The following is a 17,472-nucleotide window of genomic DNA, read 5'->3' as shown; positions in this document are numbered from 1 at the left end:
TTACTACGTCATCCAGAGAAGAGAACACTGTGTCCTCACATGTGGAAAGGACAGAGGGATGAGGAAGCACTCCCTTCAACCTCATTCAAGCCCATAGACAAAGGTGCTCATCTCATCTGTGGGGTGGAGACCTGAGGACCTAATCACCTCCCAGACACCATACTTCTTACTACTGCTGCATTGGAGATTAAGTTTTAACATGAATTTTGGAGGGGACACCATCATTCAAGCCATACACCACTTATATGTATTGATTGTAAGAGTATAATTTGATATGTTTTATGCAGGGTACTTTGATAGTGCCAGTCAGAATTTTAGAATGAGTAGTTTTTAGATCCAGCAACTCTGCTTCTAGGTATATATGATCATTCAGAAATTCTACTTCTAGGCATTATCATACAGAAATAATTACACATATGTAAAAAGATGCCACAGCATTATTTGGAATAGTGAAGAATTGTAAACAACTTAATGTTCACATATGTCATGAATATTTTCTTCTAGGCTTTATCTTTCTCTTAATTTGCTGATGGTCTTTTTCATAATGTGAAAATTTTAAATTTTTAAATAGTCATTCTGATCTTTATGTCTTCTGGATTTTGTATTTTTCCTTAGGAAAATTTTGCCTATATTTTTTAGTACTTTTATAATTTTTTTGTTTGATTATTTAGATATATAATTCATCTTGGCTATTTTTGTGCATGCATGCCTTAAAGTTGAGCTATTGACTGGAATTGCATGATTGTGTTGATAGGTGTAGGAAGATTTAAGTATTTACAGTAGTGTGTCTTCTCATATAGGGTCTTGGTATTTGTTTTCATTTATTCAAGTTTTCCTCTGTCCTTTAGTAAGACTTCATAATGTCCTTCCAATTAAATTTATTGGTAGATGTTTCTTGGTACCAGCAAGATTGTTTAGGTACTCCCGTGAGGTTTTTGATGTATTGTATTGATGTGGCCATGAAATGTATTGTTTATTCAGTAGCCAAATTTGTTTATTATATATATCTGTGTATGTTTTTCAGCCCAGCTTCCCATCTACACTTTTCAATAAAGCATCCACACACCCTCTCCTGGGAATATTATACTATGTTTCAGTGCAAGGCTCACCTTGTGATGAGACTGATTGAAAACAGAATCAGTATGGAATTTATGCTACAAGTAAGTGTGAAAGTTAAGAACTAATCAGTGAGAGAGGAGAAAGATCTGCTCTATATGTGTATAATCTGAATCTTTCTATAGACTAGAAGATAGGACATCTGGTCTAAATGGGTATCAATACCTGATCCACTTAGCACATGACAATTATGAGGATAAAATTAGAAGGTGGGGTGAAAGTAAACCTATTTATGCATATGATTTTGTGTTCTTCACTATTAAAGATGCAATGCCATTTAGAAATGTTGTCAATAGAAAAAGGAAACCAATCTAAAAGGTGTTTATTTTTGTTACTGCTAAATTTTGCCATATATTATACAAGCTTTGGTATAAGTAGTTGCAATTTAGTAATTGAGATAGTGGAAACAGATGCATTATAAATGTTCAGTCATTTTTTTTCATTAGTCACATTCTTAGGGACAGATAAAAAATAACTAACTTACTCTCTCTTAAAAACATTTTAAGCTGGGCGTGATGACTCACACCTGTGATCCCAGCACTTTGGGAGGCTGAGCCAGATGATTGCCTGAGCCCAGGGGTTTGAGACCAGCCTGGGCAACATGGCAAGTCCTTGTCTCTACAATAAATCAAAAAACAAAAACAATTAGCTGGGCCTGGTGACATGTGCCTATATTCCCAGCTACTTGGAAGGCTGAGAAGGAAGGGATTACCTGAGCCCAGCAGGTCGAGGTCGGTATCCATGATCATGCCACTGCACCCCAGCCTGAGAGACAGAGTGAGACACCAACTCAAAATAATAATAACAATAATATAAAGATAAAAAGCTTTTAAGAACCGGGTGTGGTGGATCATACCTGTAATCCCTTTGTGAAGCTGAGGTAAGATGATTGCTTGAGCTCAGGAGTTCAAGACCAACCTAGGCAACACTGCGAGACCTTATCTCTACAAAAAATAAAAAATTAGCCATGTGTGGTGGTGCACACCCGTAGTCCCAGCTACTTGGGAGGCTGAGGCAGAAGGATGGCCTAAGCCCAGGAAGTTGAGGCTGCAGTGAGCTGTGATTGTGCCACTATAGCCTAGACGACAGAGTGAGACTCTGACTCAAAATAAATAAATAATAATAAATGTAAAAAAAGAGCATTTTAAGTTTACCCTAAAGTTAAGTTTCTTTAATTCTTTGTTCTTCACCTGCTTTTAAAGTGAAGAACAAAAACATTATTAAATAAGAGATGACTCAGAAAGAGCCAGTCAAGTTCTTAGAATGTTATAAATCCTAATGCATATTCTTCTTAATTTTTACTTCCTAGGTAACACTTATAGCACAGTAAATTATAAGTATTATATATTGTTATAATCCTTAAAAACAGTATTTTTTTTGTCTAGTGCATCATAACTTTCAGGATTGTTTATATGAAGAATCGTTTTATATTTTGGCTGTTTAAGTCTTTGCATGTTTCTGTTGCTAGTAATTTTTAACTAGAATAGTCTGTGTAATAAGTTGTGAAATTGTCTTAATAATTGGCAACAATAAAATGATAGTGCAGAGTGGGTGGAGTGTGCAACTGAAGTGATCTGTTCTCTGACTTACTGAGTGACGCTCTTCTCCTTGCAGGTGTTCAACAAGCTGTTGAGTCTGGCAAGTACTGCTTCATCTCAGAAGTTCCAATCACATATGTGGAGTCAGATGCTGGTTTCCACATCTGGGTTTTTGAAATCCATTTCAAATGTCTCTGGCAAAGACATCCAGCCTTTAATCAAGCAGTGGGTGTATCCTCTTTTATTAGTGTTTCAGCAGAGTGGGTAAGGGAATAATGAATACGTAAGAAGAAGATGGGAAAAGAGGGATTTGGGGGGCTCTAGGGAGTAGGAACTGTTGATATTTCTAAATACTAGTGGAAATAGCTATGAACTGTGAATCATATCCTCTAAGGTACCACTAGCCATTGAGATGTACACACATATACATTTATATTTGTAAAATCTGGCACATGTTAAAGCCTTTTTAGTATTTGAGTAAAGAAATAGGTTTGATGGTGGGGCAGTAAATGATCCACCAGCCAGGCCTGCAGGATGACTTGCAAAATGCAGAAGTCTGGTGACTTTTAGATGTGGTTAGAGATTGGCACCACTTGAGGGGTATCTTGGAATTTTGCTGTTTTCATATTTTACATTTCAAAACACTATTATATTCATAATGGTTTTGCTTCTCTCAAAACACAAATTTCTCAATGTTTCAGAATTTTTATTTCAATCTGGGTAAGCATTCTTCAGAAGAATTTTGAATTCTTTGCCACCTAGTTTACAATGAAATATGCTCTCAAACTTTGAACTAGTGGGAATGCATTTGAAAATAATTAATACTGTAATGAATACCTTATTTTGTTTAGAATATACTCATTTCAGTACGTAAAATTTCCTTTACAACTCTTCAGAGACCAGAGTGGAGTAGTAAAATTTTATGGAAGTTTTGCATTTAATAGAAAACGAAACGTCTTAGAGTTGGAAATAAAACAAGATTATACATCTCCTGGAACTCAGAAATACGTGGTAAGTGTTTTCTTCAGAATGGCCTTTTACACTGCTGTCTCCTCTATTTCCACGTAGGAGGGGCTTAGGTATGGGATTACTAATGAGATTTTGTTTGCAGAGAATGAATTGAAAACACATTGACTTTGTCAATGAAGGGAAGGAGGTACAGATAGAGATTTCAGCGGCTCAGTTTCTCCCAGTTATGGGAAGGGGGCTATAGATGGAGATTTCAGGGACTCAGTTTCCCCCATTGAAGGGAAGGAGGTGCAGTTGGAGATTTCAGGGACTTAATTTCTCCCAGTGAAAGGAAGAGGGCTGCAGATGGATGTTTCACGGACTCAGTTTGTCCCAATGCCTCTTTGGCACAAGTTGCCTATTTCTCAACATACACAGTTTGTATAACTTTATATCTTGATATATATTTCTATCTGTACACATAAGAATACATATCATTGTTTTTCTATCACATCTTTGAACAGTATATTTGTTTTTTTTTTTTAAGGGACCACTTAAAGTGACAGTGCAGGAATTAGATGGATCATTCAATCATACCTTGCAAATTGAAGAAAACAGCCTTAAACATGATATACCCTGCCATTCCAAAAGCAGAAGGTAGGCAACAAGTTGTAGCTATAAACTGAAAGTTAAACCACAAATCATACAAATTAAAATGCCAAAATAAAAATTCTGTTGTATACCTAATTTATCATTAGAGAACATGTTATCTAGTATGTTTTTTCCCTCACCTCACTTCAAGTTAGTATTACCAAACATTCTTTGTTTTTTGTTCTATAATATTTTAATCTTTAGAGTTAAATAATTAATTTTAACATGTAGGTTTGGGGCTGGGTATGATGGCTCACATCTGTAATCCCAGCACCTTGGGAAGCCAAAGAGAGAGGATCGCTTGAGGCCAGGAGTTTGAGACCAGCCTGGGCAACATGATGAGTCCTTGTATCTACAGAAATAGAAATTAAAAAATAAATAGAATAAAATGAAATCTGGGTTTGAGGATCCTCCTTTTATGGGTAGGGAGGGAGTGAGGGGATAGAATGAAAGGTTGAGGTTATGGAGTCAGTTTCATTCTTATTAGTCTTGTTGAACTAATAGCTATAGGAATTATTACAAAAATGGTGATTGAAGGAAAGAGCCAAATATGTCATGAGACACCCCTGCATCTTATTTACTGTGTCTCTTTTCCTTTTTCTCTGTATCACTAGCCCTTACAGAATATTCTTGATGTCTTTCAAAGGAAAATAGCCACCGTATTTTAAAAATATCCAGCAATTCACCTTTAATTTAATATATTTTTCCTTTACCCTTTATTTAACTTGGCAGTCACTTTATGCCTTGAATAGTGAAAAATGAGAGCATTTCTTTGCTTTGCTGGAGAACTAACAAATATTCAGCAACAGAAGTTGTATTCTCATGACTGTGTTTAGGTCATCCCAGACAAATGAGAATGTCTGTTGGTTTTTAAGGTCTTCTGAAATCTTCCTGTAGACTTTCTTACTCTAAGTAAATTATTCCATAGTTAAGAGTGAAATCCCCACTTCTTGTTGTCCTGTCTACTTTGGAATTGGGAACAACTGATTACTGCCTCAGTAATTATTTTTCTCTTTCATAACTGTCCATTGTGCATTCTTCGGTATGAGTTGCACAGGAAGAGTCTGTTCTCCATTCCTTATCTTATTTGCCCCTCCCTGAGTTTTCAGCATGGTGTCCACTGGATGTTATGATAGGGGAGTCATTCACATGGAACAGCTGCTTTTGCTGTTGCTTTTCTTATGTCTTGTGTATATTAATTAGTTCTACATTTTAATTAATCCTCTAAAGGTGTTTTGTTAATCACTTCACATAGGACAGAGCCCTCAGGTACAGCACACAGCTCAGAATTATGTCTCATCTCAAGCCTGGATATTTTTCCATTTATTATAAAGGTTTTCTTTATTAATAGATAGATCCTCTTTTCTTTTTTTTTTGAGTTGGAGTCTTACTCGGTCGCCCAGACTGGAGTGCAGTGGCTCTTCCCGGCCACTGCAGCCTCACCTGCTGGGCTCCGGCGATCCTTCTGCCTCAGCCTTCCGGGTAGCTGGAATTACAGGCACGCGCTACCACACCTGGCCGATTTTTTGATTTATTGTAGAGATGAGGTCTCGCTGCCCAGGCGGGTCTCAAACCCGTGGGCTCAGGCAATCCACTCACCTCAACCTCCCAAAGGTGCGGGATTACAGGCTGAGCCACCGAGCCCAGCGATCCTCTTTTCTAATATAAAAATCGTAGCTGCCAGTTTTCGGGAATATGTGTTTTAAGTTGACATTAATTATATATGTTTACCTTTTGTTAAAGTTTGATCTGGAAAATATTTTGATATTCCCCTCATTCCCTTCAGCTTCACATTAGACAGATTTTGTTGTTTTATTTTCTTACACTTGATATTTGGTTTTCCTTGGGATATTTTTCTATGTTTTGTGGAATCCATTATATAAACTTTAACTGCTCTTAATCTCCGTTAATTTTTTTTTTTTTTTTTTTTGAGTCAGGGTCTCACCCTGTTGCCCAGGATGGAGTATAGTGGTACCATCACAGCTCACTGCATCCTGAACTTCCTGAGCCCAGATGATCCTTCTGCTGCTTCAGCCTCCTGAGTAGCTGGGACTACAGGCATGGCAGAAGGCCTAGTTAATTTTTTGAGATGAGGTCTTGCTATGTTGCCCAGGCCGGTTTTGAACTCCCAGACTCAAATAGTTCTCCCAGCTCAACCTTCCAAAGTGCTGGGACTACAGGCATGAGCCACTGTGACTGGCATAATCTTCCTTCAGAGTTGGAAATCTCAAAATCTTCAAATTTTCTTTTCCTTAAATGTAGGAATAAAAAGAAAAAAATTCCTCTGATGAATGGAGAAGAAGTTGACATGGATCTTTCTGCCATGGAGTAAGTTAGTTAACTTAACTTTAAGGATTAATATCTGCCTTCTCCTTGTCTTGTTTATGTCTTGTTTATGTATAAATATCTAAAAGTATGTATGCTGAGACTTTCTTATTTTGCCCATAGGTTTTGTGTTTTTATAAAACATCAGTAATTGTTACCAACTTGGTTGCCAAATTTTCACTGCTGATTATTGCAGATTATGTTCACTTGCCCTTTAACATCGGTATTAATTTTTCCATAGTTAGTACTTGGCCTGTTTTCCCAGTAGTATCTGTTGAATTGAATTGACATTGCAGGTGGTATTCTTTGATGAAAGTGTTGACGTAGACCACTGTTCTTGCTACTTTGGGACATACGTGAAGATAAGTTTTTGATATGGCTCCAAATTCTAATTTCAGAACTTACTGTTTGAAAAAGATGATCATGAATCTAGCATTTTAAAAAAGTATTAAAAGTCAGCTGCACAAATTAATTTAGCAGCAAAAAAAAAAGAAGCAAATGCTTTCTTTTCTAAGTCACAGACTACTTTGTAATAAAGGGTGATGTTTATGGCCATAGATCATAATGAGGCTGTAGGAAGGTAAATGAGGACATCAGTCTAATTCTCTTTTTCATGTCACATAGTCACAAATCAAAATTTCAAAATAACGGATTCATTATGCTTTGTGACAACTGTTTTCTTATCTGTGAAGATATTTTTAGCAAGATTGATATAGAATAGACATTGTGAGAAATTTGAAATATATTTTATGTAATGAGGAATTTGTCAGTGCAATTTCAAAAAATGGATACAGGAAGTCCCCACCATATGAATGAGTTCCATTCTGAGAGCACATTTCTAAGTCCAATTTAAGTCCAACAAAGTTAGCCTAGGTACCCAACTAACACAGTCTATATAGTATTGTCTTTATTTAACAGGCTATGCAGACACTTGCTGGAGAGAAACAATACTTTAAAAAATGCAGGTATGCATTTTTTAAAGTTCGTAACTTGAAGGTTAGTATGTAGGGCATTTACTGTACAGTAAAACTCCAGGCAGTTTTGAATGGTATGTCTAGAAGAGAATCTGACTAATAAATGCTGTTTTAAAATTTTCTAAATATGAAGGTTGAAAGTATTTAAAAAAGAAAATCATATTTTCTTTCAGTGCTGATTCCCCTTTGCTGTGGATAAGGATAGACCCAGATATGTCTGTATTGAGGAAGGTGGAATTTGAGCAAGCTGACTTTATGTGGCAGTATCAGCTCCGCTATGAGAGGGATGTGGTTGCACAGCAGGAATCCATTTCGGCCTTGGAAAAATTCCCTACTCCAGCATCCCGACTCGCACTCACTGATATCTTAGAACAAGAGCAGTGTTTCTACCGAGTGAGAATGTCAGCTTGCTTCTGCCTTGCAAAGGTGAGGTTTTGTATAGCAGAAAGGAGACAAGTTGACTACTGAATATATGTATTTTTTTAATCCCCGAAAATGAATTAAAATTCAGTCTTTAAGTTTACTTGGGAGCTGATTCTTGAAAGCTTTTGTCAAATTTCTAATTTTTTGAGTCAGAGTCTTATCTCACTCTGTTGCCCAGGCTAGAGTGCAGCGGCACACTCATGGCCACCACAGCCTCAATCTGCTGGACTCAGGCTATCCTTCCACCTCACCCTTCCAAGTAACTATAACCACATGCCCAGCTAATTTATTTATTTATTTATTGTAGAGACAATGTCTTGCCAAGTTGCCCAGGCTAGTGTCAAACCTCTGGGCTCAGACAGTCCTCACACCTCCGCCTCCCAAAGTGTTGGGATTACAGTCATGAGCCACTGCAACTTGCTCCTAAATTCTTTTAATAGGACTGTTTTGAAAGAAAAAAACAAATTTTTTTTTAATTGGGTCTCATCTGTCACCCAGGTTGGAGTGCAGTGGCATGATCACAGTTTACCATAGCCTCAACCTCCTGGGCTTAGACAATCCTTCTGCCTCAGCCTCCCACTTAGCTGAGACTACAGGTACACACCACTACATCCAGCTAATTTTTAAATTTTTTTTGTGGGGATGAGATCTTGCTATGTTGCACAGGCTAGTCTCCAACTCCTGGGCTCAAGCAATCCTCCCACCTCAGCCTCCCAAACTGCTAGGATTACTGAGTGAGCCACCATGTCCCACCTGAAAGAAACATGCTTGGACATGAAAATAGGTATGCACAAAAAGTCAGATTTTAAAACCAAAGAGAATTTTTATCATTTTATTGAGTGATGCTTTACATTATAGCACAGGAAATCAATTAACCTTAACTACCCACTGTGGTAATTATTTCATGGTGATTTGGCCTTAGGAATCAGTAGTAATGATAAGTAGTTTAAAATGATAGCCCTGTAATTTAAGCATTCTAGAAAAGCTAACTTACTAAGAAAACCATAAGGCCAGGCACTGTGGGTCACACATATAATTCTAGTACTCTGAAAGGTGGAAGTAAAAGGATTTCCTGAGCCTGGGGTTGGAGACCAGCTTAGGCAACCTGACAAGACTTCATCTCTACAATAAGTCAAAAAGTTAGCTGGTTTGGGTGGTGTGCACCTATAGTTCCGGCTACTTGGAAGGCTGAGGTAGAAGGATCATTTGAACCCAACAGGTCGAGGCTGCAATGGCTGTGAGCGTGCCACTGCACCCCAGCCTGGGCAACAGAATGAGACTCTATCTCACAAAAAGAAAGAAAGAAAATCATACATTGTTCTTTAGATGCAAAAAATCTGAAGGTAGAACAAATGAAAACAGAAAAATACAGATAAAATTTTGGCCAGAAGTGTTTTTCAGATTTTAAACAACATCTTGATAGTAGGTTCATTTCCATTTATTGACTTGTTCCTTCCTTACTATTAAGTCCATTTGTCCTACATTTCAACAAAATATAGTGGTTTACATTTGTTTTATTTTTAATGATAACAAGTAGTTGAATTCCTGTGTTCTCAGCTGTATGAGGGCAAACAGGGATTATTTTTGATAATTGTTTGCTAAGAACATGATTTTATTGCTTGTATGAAGATCTTTATGAATCTTGTATGCTAAAATCTTAGCAGATTCATAAAACTGTAGACTGTATTATTTAAAGTTAATCATAATTTAATTCTTCTCATGCATTTTTTAAAAATATACCCTAAATATACCACTAGCAAGGTAAAATTTTTATTTTTTATTTTTTGTAAAGCATGGTTACAAACTTAAATGGTAGCATTGCATTGGTCTTGCCTTTTAATTAGAGTAGTTGAAGAACTTTGTATAAATCCACAATCATGTTTCTATCTAATAAACTTAAGATACTATAATTTGTGCCTAAAGGAAAAAAAAAACAAACTTGATTAAAATAAAAGTATTTTGCAAATATGTTCTTAAAACACAAAGAATATTGCAATTTAGAAACTAGTTAGTAGAAAATAATTATAAGGCAGAATAATTTTTTGGAAGGACAAGTTCGTATTTTCTTGGAAATGGTGATAACAAGCTAAATTGTATTAAAATTTCTGAGAACTGCAATTGTTGAAAACTAATTCATTTGTAGTATTACTAATTTTTAGAAAACTTTTATTTATTCTAAAAACATGTTTGCAGTGGTGATGGAAATCTTCATTTTCTAATTATTTGCAGATTGCAAATTCGATGGTGAGCACATGGACAGGACCACCAGCCATGAAGTCACTTTTTACTAGAATGTTTTGTTGTAAAACTTGTCCAAACATTGTGAAAACAAACAACTTTATGAGTTTTCAAAGTTACTTTCTGCAGAAGGTACAGTTTACTTTCTGATTTTCTCTTTGTTGTTTTTAAGTCTCAGTTTACCTTGGAGACTGTTCCAATAATAGATGTGTTTGCTTTCTTTGCCTTTGTTCTTTTCTTGCTTCTAAAGTTTCTTCCAAAATGGATTGATTCTTCATTGCTTTTATGATCCATTTATGAGTAGTTCACTGTATCTGTTAATACTGAAGTGAGTAGAAATCGTCCTTTTGTCTTTTGGCTGGTTACGTGGGGATGGAGGGGCGAGTGAGCATTCTGGTGACAGTCCTTTTGGAGTGTAGATGGCATATCTGAGTCATTGGCTGTACGGCCTAGAGCTCTAGTTTCAACTCAGCCCTCTTACTCAGGGGTTGAACACGGACAAGTTTCTTAGTCTCTTATGCCTTTGTTTACTCAGCTGTAAAATGTCTTCTAGAATTAAGTCAGATAAGTATGTAAAGAGTCTTACACTAATCACGTGGTAAATGTCTTGTAAATGGTAGTTTAGAAGGTGGTGTCTGGTGAGGTGAGAGCTCCTATTTAGGAGAGGATATGGGGATAGCCAGCTGCTAGGTGGTTGAAAATAACTGGTGTATTTTGTTGAATAATGTAACAGTAATGAAGGTAGAGATCAGATTAACTAGATTGAACTAGAAAGGAGGAGTGATGTTAAAGTAGAGAATCTACCTGATGATGCTATTCTTTCGTGATTCTAGTTGAAGAATAGAAGGAAGTAGACTGTGTTAAGGATAAAGCAAGGTTGAGAAAAGGACATTTTGGATTTGTTTTGTTTTGTTTAGAGGAAGAAGAAATTTGAGGCATGTTTGGCACAGAAAAAACAATCGGCGGAGGAGAGACAGTCAAGTGGGAAAAAGTAAAGAGAGATGGTGGAGAGATTCTGAAGGGCCAGTGAAGGGTGGGAGCAGTACAGAGGTAAACTTGAGAAAAGATGAGGACATTCCTTTTCTGAGGCAGGTGGAAAGGAAATGGAAACCAATGAAGAGAAAGAAGCTGAAGGGATGCCAGGCAGGTCGAGGCTTGCATATGACAGAGACAAGAGAAAGGACTTTCCGCAGCACCTGGTACCTGTGAGTGGAAGTCATGATATCTTTACAGTCAGCTTTATCAGAAGATTTGGGATGACCAAGTTTTGGGAAAGGCAGTGGGGTGTGATCCAATAAGTCTGTGGTATCCTGCCGTTTTAGCTCTGAGTATGAGTGTTTGCATGTATGCCCTGCTCTATATTGCAGCTCACTCTTTATGGTATGGGAGTAGGTTAATCTTCTTCTACCTGATGTGTCTGTTTCGCTGTGCCCTGTGCTTCTGTGTACCATCAATCAGTGTTTCACTTGATCTTAGCCAAGTCTGAGAAGTGATACATCACTGTTTCAGACTGCAGTTTTGAACCCTCTATGAGGAGTCATGAAATCAGTGTAGAAGATTTTGTTTGTTTCTTTAAGTATAAGGAAACAGAATTGGCAATATCACAGTGCTTCATGTGTGATGTGGGTAAGTATTAATATACGGCTTTTGAGTTTTTATTTTAACTTATATATATTACATCTGGAGTACGTGTGTATGATTGTGTTACAAAAATGTGTTTTTTACTCTTAAGAGAGAGAGAGGGAAGGAGGATTGGTGCCTAAATCAGGCGTAAGGCAGACAATTCTGTGGAGGAGCATTTCCCTTGGTTGTTCTCACAGCATTAACACTATGTTGCTTCTGTCACCTCTGCTCCTTCAAGCAGGAGAACAAGCCAGCCTCTTTTCTGATCTCCTGTGAGAGGGTATCTTTATAGATACCTGTTCATCTGTAGTTCTGCCTAGAGTCAACTTGGCTTTGTTTTATTGGTAGAATTACCACTGCAAGTCATGTTTCTGCTTCCTTAGAAAAATAGCCTATGAAAATTTAGAAAGGGGAAAGTGAAGCTGGTTTTCAGATAATTTACCCTTTTTCCTGAGATTGAAGATTGGGTGTTTCTGAGGTCCGGATGTTGGAGCAATTTGTGTGTTGTGAGATTGAGGATTGAGCTCTGTTCCATACCACATGACTCCAGCCACTGTATCATTTGATCCTAAAACGGTTGTGAGGATACAGGGCTCCCCCACTCAGTAGGCAACTAGCTAAAGAGTCTAGCTCAGTAGGTAGTAGAGTGAAGAGTTGAACTGATGGCTTGCCTAAAGCTGAAGCCTATACCTTTTCCACTGCATCATATAGGGGTGAATTTGTATAATTTATGTTACATGTACTTCCTGCAACAAATGAAAACAGACATGTGGACTATCACATGTCCAGTCATGCCGTTCTTCCCATGGTCTCCTACCCAGCTCTTCTCTTACATTGAAATGTTGACTGCTCAAGATTTGTGCTTAGTGGGATAGGGTGGAGGATGGCCATTGGGCTCTGTGCGTGTCTGTGTTAGCCCAGAGTAACCCTTGTTCTATACATAGTTTAGTAAATTGTAGTAATGAAAAAGGCAGGTTATGAACTTAAAAAAAATTTTTTTTTGTAGACTATGCCAGTTGCAATGGCTTTATTAAGAGATGTCCATAACCTTTGTCCCAAAGAAGTCTTAATGTTTATTTTAGACTTAATCAAGTACAATGACAACAGGAAAAATAAGGTAAGGTGCTTTTCTTCATGAACATTGTAAAATTACCTATTGATATTTTGTTTCTAATGAAATACTTAGTATAGACATCATTGTTGAGTTCAGGTTCGTCAAATTCATAGAATGAAAGTGTACAAACATGATTTATTAGAATAACCAGTGGGTAAAAACCAAGATTTGTTAGTTTTTAAGTGTTTCCAAGATTCTTGTAGGGTGGAGATAGGAGTAAGACCTGCTAAAACTTGTCTTGGGGCAGAAAACAGCTCCTAATTGGGATTAACTTGCTCATTGATGAATTTGACCTTTTTTTACTGTGTGTGTTTTTATAGCTATTAGATACCCTGCTTCAAAAGTGTTCATCCTTCTTGTTACTAGCCTAACAATCAGCAGGTGTTTTTTTGAGTGTGTACTGTGCCAGGCAGTATACCATGTTAAATAGAAAAGATGGTTGAGGTCTTTAGGCACTCATTTATTCATTAAACATTTATTGAACAACTACTGTTAATTTCAGTCTGATTCTGGGCCCTCAAGGCTGCAACCTAATAGGTGAATCAGACAGGTAGACAGTTAACAGTCACACATGATCAGTGCTGCAGTGGAAGTACACACAGCATACACAATCACCAGGGAATAGCAGAGGAAGTATAGTCCTCTCGGTCTCCGTGGAAGATGGGCTTCAGGACTCCTCTCAGATACCAATATTTGCAGATGTTCAAGTCCCTTTTATAATGATGAAATATTTATATGTAACATACATCCTCCTGTATACCTTAAGTCATCGCTGGATTACTTATAATACTTGATACAATGTAAGTGCTATGTAAATCATTGTTATACTGTATTGTTTAGAGAATAAGGACTAAAAAAAGTCTGATATGTTCAGTATAAACACAACCATCTGTTTTGTTTTCTGAATATTTTCCATCTGTGTTTGGTTGACTTCATGGATGTGGAACCTGTGAATATAGAGAACTGTCTGCCATGCCTACTCAAGAATGTAGGGGGAAAGGCTCAGAAGTTTTATATACAAATAGTGACCCTCAAACTGAGTCCTAAGGATGCATAGCATTTTCCGAGAGTTTAAATATAACCAGTCTTGGAAGTTCATTTCAGACAGAAGGAGTAGCGTGTACAAAGACACATAGAACTGCTAGGATATCAGATTAATGGAAATGTTAATAAAATGTTATGATAGTTAAAAATATTAAATTAGAAATATAAGAAGCTAAATCCTCAAAAAAGTTAGGACTTGGGGGAAAAAATGTTTGACATCTTATTAATTAGGCAGGAGTGTGAAATTCAACATTGTGGATGAATTAGTTTTCAAGAGAACTAAAAGCTAATCCCCTTAAGCTTATTATGAGCCCCCCCACTCTGCCTTTGTTTCTTTGGGTCTCACTCTGTTGCCCAAACTGGAATGCAGTGTCATGATCACAGTTCATCATAGCCTCGACCTCCTGGCTCAAGCAGTCCTCCCTCTTCAATCCTATAGGCATGCAATCACCACACCTGGTTAATTTTTTGAGTTTTTGTTGAAGCAGGGTCTTGCTGTGGTTCACAGGCTGGTCTTGAACTCCTAGGCTTAAGTGATCCTCCTGCCTCTCAAAGTGCTGGAATATAGGTGTGAGCCACCACACCAGGCCTATGAGCCATTTATATTAAAATATACATACACACATATTTCTAACAAATTATATATGTATATGAAATTTCTTTACTTTCTTTGCTGCAGTACACTGATTCTGTTTGGGGGAGAATTTTTGCTCTGCTCTTTGACTGTTTTCCACAAATTAAATTGTTGTGTTATTTGGTCCATTGTAATCTGGAAGGTGAGCAGATAACCTAGCTTGTTCAGTCATGGTTATAATTTCTGGGAGACCCTGTTCTACTCATGCCCACTTCTTATTGTTAATTTCCAAACTCATTCTCTGAGCTGAGTGCTTAGATCTGAAAAAGGAACTCTTGTTTTGTTGGTAAAGGAGTTCTTAGAAATAACAATGAGACTATAAAAGCACTAGAAGAAAACCTGCACGTGAAATTTGGAAAATCTTTGAGTGGTTTGAAACAAAACTCAGAAACCATGAAAGAAAATGTTGGTAAATGCAACTGCATTGAAATAAAATTAGTGTGGTAAAAATAAAAAATTAAGATCATTCCCTTTGGCTCCAGTGAACTAAAGTTATAGAGACTGAATTTCCAATTGTTAGAGTGGATTGAAAGCAAAACTTCATCTGTAGTAAACACTTCGGGGTATTTTTCCTTTGGTTTTGTTTGTTTTTGTGTGCCCTATTCTTTTACTGCTCAGCATTTGAGCATAAACATTTGTAGGTACTCTGCATTTCGTGAGTCAGTGTATGGATCAGCAGGCAGTCAGAAAGGGCAGGTGTTCTCCTTCCAACCTCTAGTACAAAATATGTCCAACACTGCCGATATAATTAATTAACTTGCTCTAGTTCACAGTCCCAGGCCAGAGCATGTAATTTGCTGAGTTTAAATCAAGCCACACCCAGGTTTTTATTTTTGTTTTTGTTTGTTTTGTTTTGTTTGTTTTGGAGTCGGAGTTGTTTTGGGGTTGGGTTACTCTGTCACCCAGGCTGGAGAGCAGTGACAAACTCACAGCCACCCCAGCGTCGACCTGCTGAGCTCTGGCAATCCTTCGCCTCAGCCTTCTACCAGATTACTTTTAAACAAGTGCTTCCTGAGAACCTACTGGGATGTGGATATAGGATTTTTTTTTAAAGGGCTTTCTTCTCTGCTTCACTGGCTTCTATTATATCTGATGCCTCCTGTACAGCCCTCCAGTTTCCTTATATGCTCCCTCCTCTGTTCTCTTTTTGCTTAAATTTTGGGAACTTTTTAAATTTTATGTTCCAATTTAATTTTGATCCTTATTTTCTGCATTTTTTTTTTCTTTTTAAAATAATATTATGCCACTGAAAGACATGTCTTAATTGGTTACTTCTCAGACAATATTAATGATAGTTTCTATGTTGATGCTTTCTTGAGCTATCTGGTGATCCGTGGTTGTGTGCTTTCATATAAAAGTAGAGCATTAATTAACTGATTTGAAGCTGTGTGTTACAGCAGGATCTATGGACAGTAGTCTCCTCTGAGAGAAATTTGGCTAGGTTACCAGAAGATACTTGGCACATAGTAAGTATTTATTCAGTAAACCAACATGTCAATGACTAGGGAACCTCTTTTGCTCTGCTTTCTAGAGTGACTCTATGCAAAGGACAGAGTTGACTGTTCACTAAAGAACTTGCTTGTGTTTTCAGATGAGTTATATTTTTAAGTTATGCATATTTTGTTTTATTAACTTTGATCAGAAGAGTGAGTTTTATCTTCTTTGAATTGTTATTTGGCTTAGTTTTCAGATAACTATTATCGTGCAGAAATGATTGATGCACTGGCCAACTCTGTTACACCTGCAGTCAGTGTGAATAATGAAGTGAGAACTCTAGACAACTTAAACCCTGATGTGCGACTCATTCTTGAAGAAATCACCAGATTTTTGAATATGGAAAAACTTCTTCCGAGTTATAGACATACCATCACTGTCAGGTATGATTAAACTTTTTTTTTTTGATGTTGTTTTTATAACTATAAAAGAAATTTATATTTGTTAAAGAGAATTGGGAACTATAATAAAGTAAAAGGAGAAACTTAAAATTCTTTGTGATTCTACCATCTACAGATAGATCTTTACTATTTGGAAAATGTCCTAAATTTTTTCCCTTTGTAGCTATATAAATTTTTAGTTACTTGAGATTATATTATTTTTATAGTTTTTTTAATTCTGTTTTTATCATTAAAATGCTATCACATGTCAGCAGAAATTCTTCATAAGCCTTTTTTTTTTTTTTTTTTTTTTGAGACCGGGTTTTACTCTGTTGGCCAGGCTGGAGTACAGTGGCATGATCGTAGCTCACTGCAGCCTCAAACTTATGGGCTCAAGTGATCCTCCCATCTCAGCCTCTCAAGTAGCTGGGACTATAGATGTGCACTACCACACCTGGCTAATTTTTTTTATTTTTTGTAGAGATAGGATCTCACTATATTGCCTATGCTTATAAACATTATTTCTTTTTTTTAATAAGCATTATTTCTGATGTCTGCATAGTCTTTTCTGTCATTGATTATAATATAAAATTGTTAGCTATCTTTTAAGATGATTTCATTTCTATCAACTACTTTGTATATGGCTGTGAAAAAGTTTTGCTTATTTCTTTAGAAGTTTGCTGCAAGCTTACTAATTCAAACATGAGCAGTTTTACCCTTCCATATATACAATGAATAAACGATATTACTAAGACATTTACGTTTTATGCTAAATACTTTTTCTGAAGTATATTCCTGTTATAAATATAATGATTTTTGTAACTCTGAGTTTTGAAATAGCATATAGATGTTAATTTTGAATTTTTTTTTATCATTGCAAAAATTTAATACAGTCATGTGTCACTTAACAGCAGGGATATATTCTTTTTTTTTTTTTTGAGTTGGAGTCTCACTCGGTCGCCCAGACTGC

At 36.7% G+C, this 17,472-nt stretch overlaps 1 protein-coding gene across 1 annotated transcript in view; it reads left to right on the top strand.

Moving 5' to 3' along the window:
* Window positions 1–17,472, top strand: part of TAF2 (TATA-box binding protein associated factor 2) — an 80,099-nt gene that overhangs the window by 24,890 nt on the left and 37,737 nt on the right. The window contains exons 11-19 of the mRNA XM_008073217.2: window positions 1,025–1,160; window positions 2,731–2,885; window positions 3,551–3,665; window positions 4,150–4,259; window positions 6,516–6,581; window positions 7,726–7,978; window positions 10,205–10,345; window positions 12,843–12,953; window positions 16,312–16,505. Of these exons, the coding sequence (XP_008071408.1) occupies window positions 1,025–1,160; window positions 2,731–2,885; window positions 3,551–3,665; window positions 4,150–4,259; window positions 6,516–6,581; window positions 7,726–7,978; window positions 10,205–10,345; window positions 12,843–12,953; window positions 16,312–16,505 (1,281 nt within the window). The remainder of the gene's footprint in view (window positions 1–1,024; window positions 1,161–2,730; window positions 2,886–3,550; window positions 3,666–4,149; window positions 4,260–6,515; window positions 6,582–7,725; window positions 7,979–10,204; window positions 10,346–12,842; window positions 12,954–16,311; window positions 16,506–17,472) is intronic.

Source organism: Carlito syrichta, unplaced genomic scaffold (assembly GCF_000164805.1).
Source record: "Carlito syrichta isolate Samal-C Ts95f unplaced genomic scaffold, Tarsius_syrichta-2.0.1 Scaffold315756, whole genome shotgun sequence".
Lineage (NCBI taxonomy): Eukaryota > Metazoa > Chordata > Mammalia > Primates > Tarsiidae > Carlito > Carlito syrichta.
This window is presented reverse-complemented; position numbering and strand designations above follow the sequence as displayed.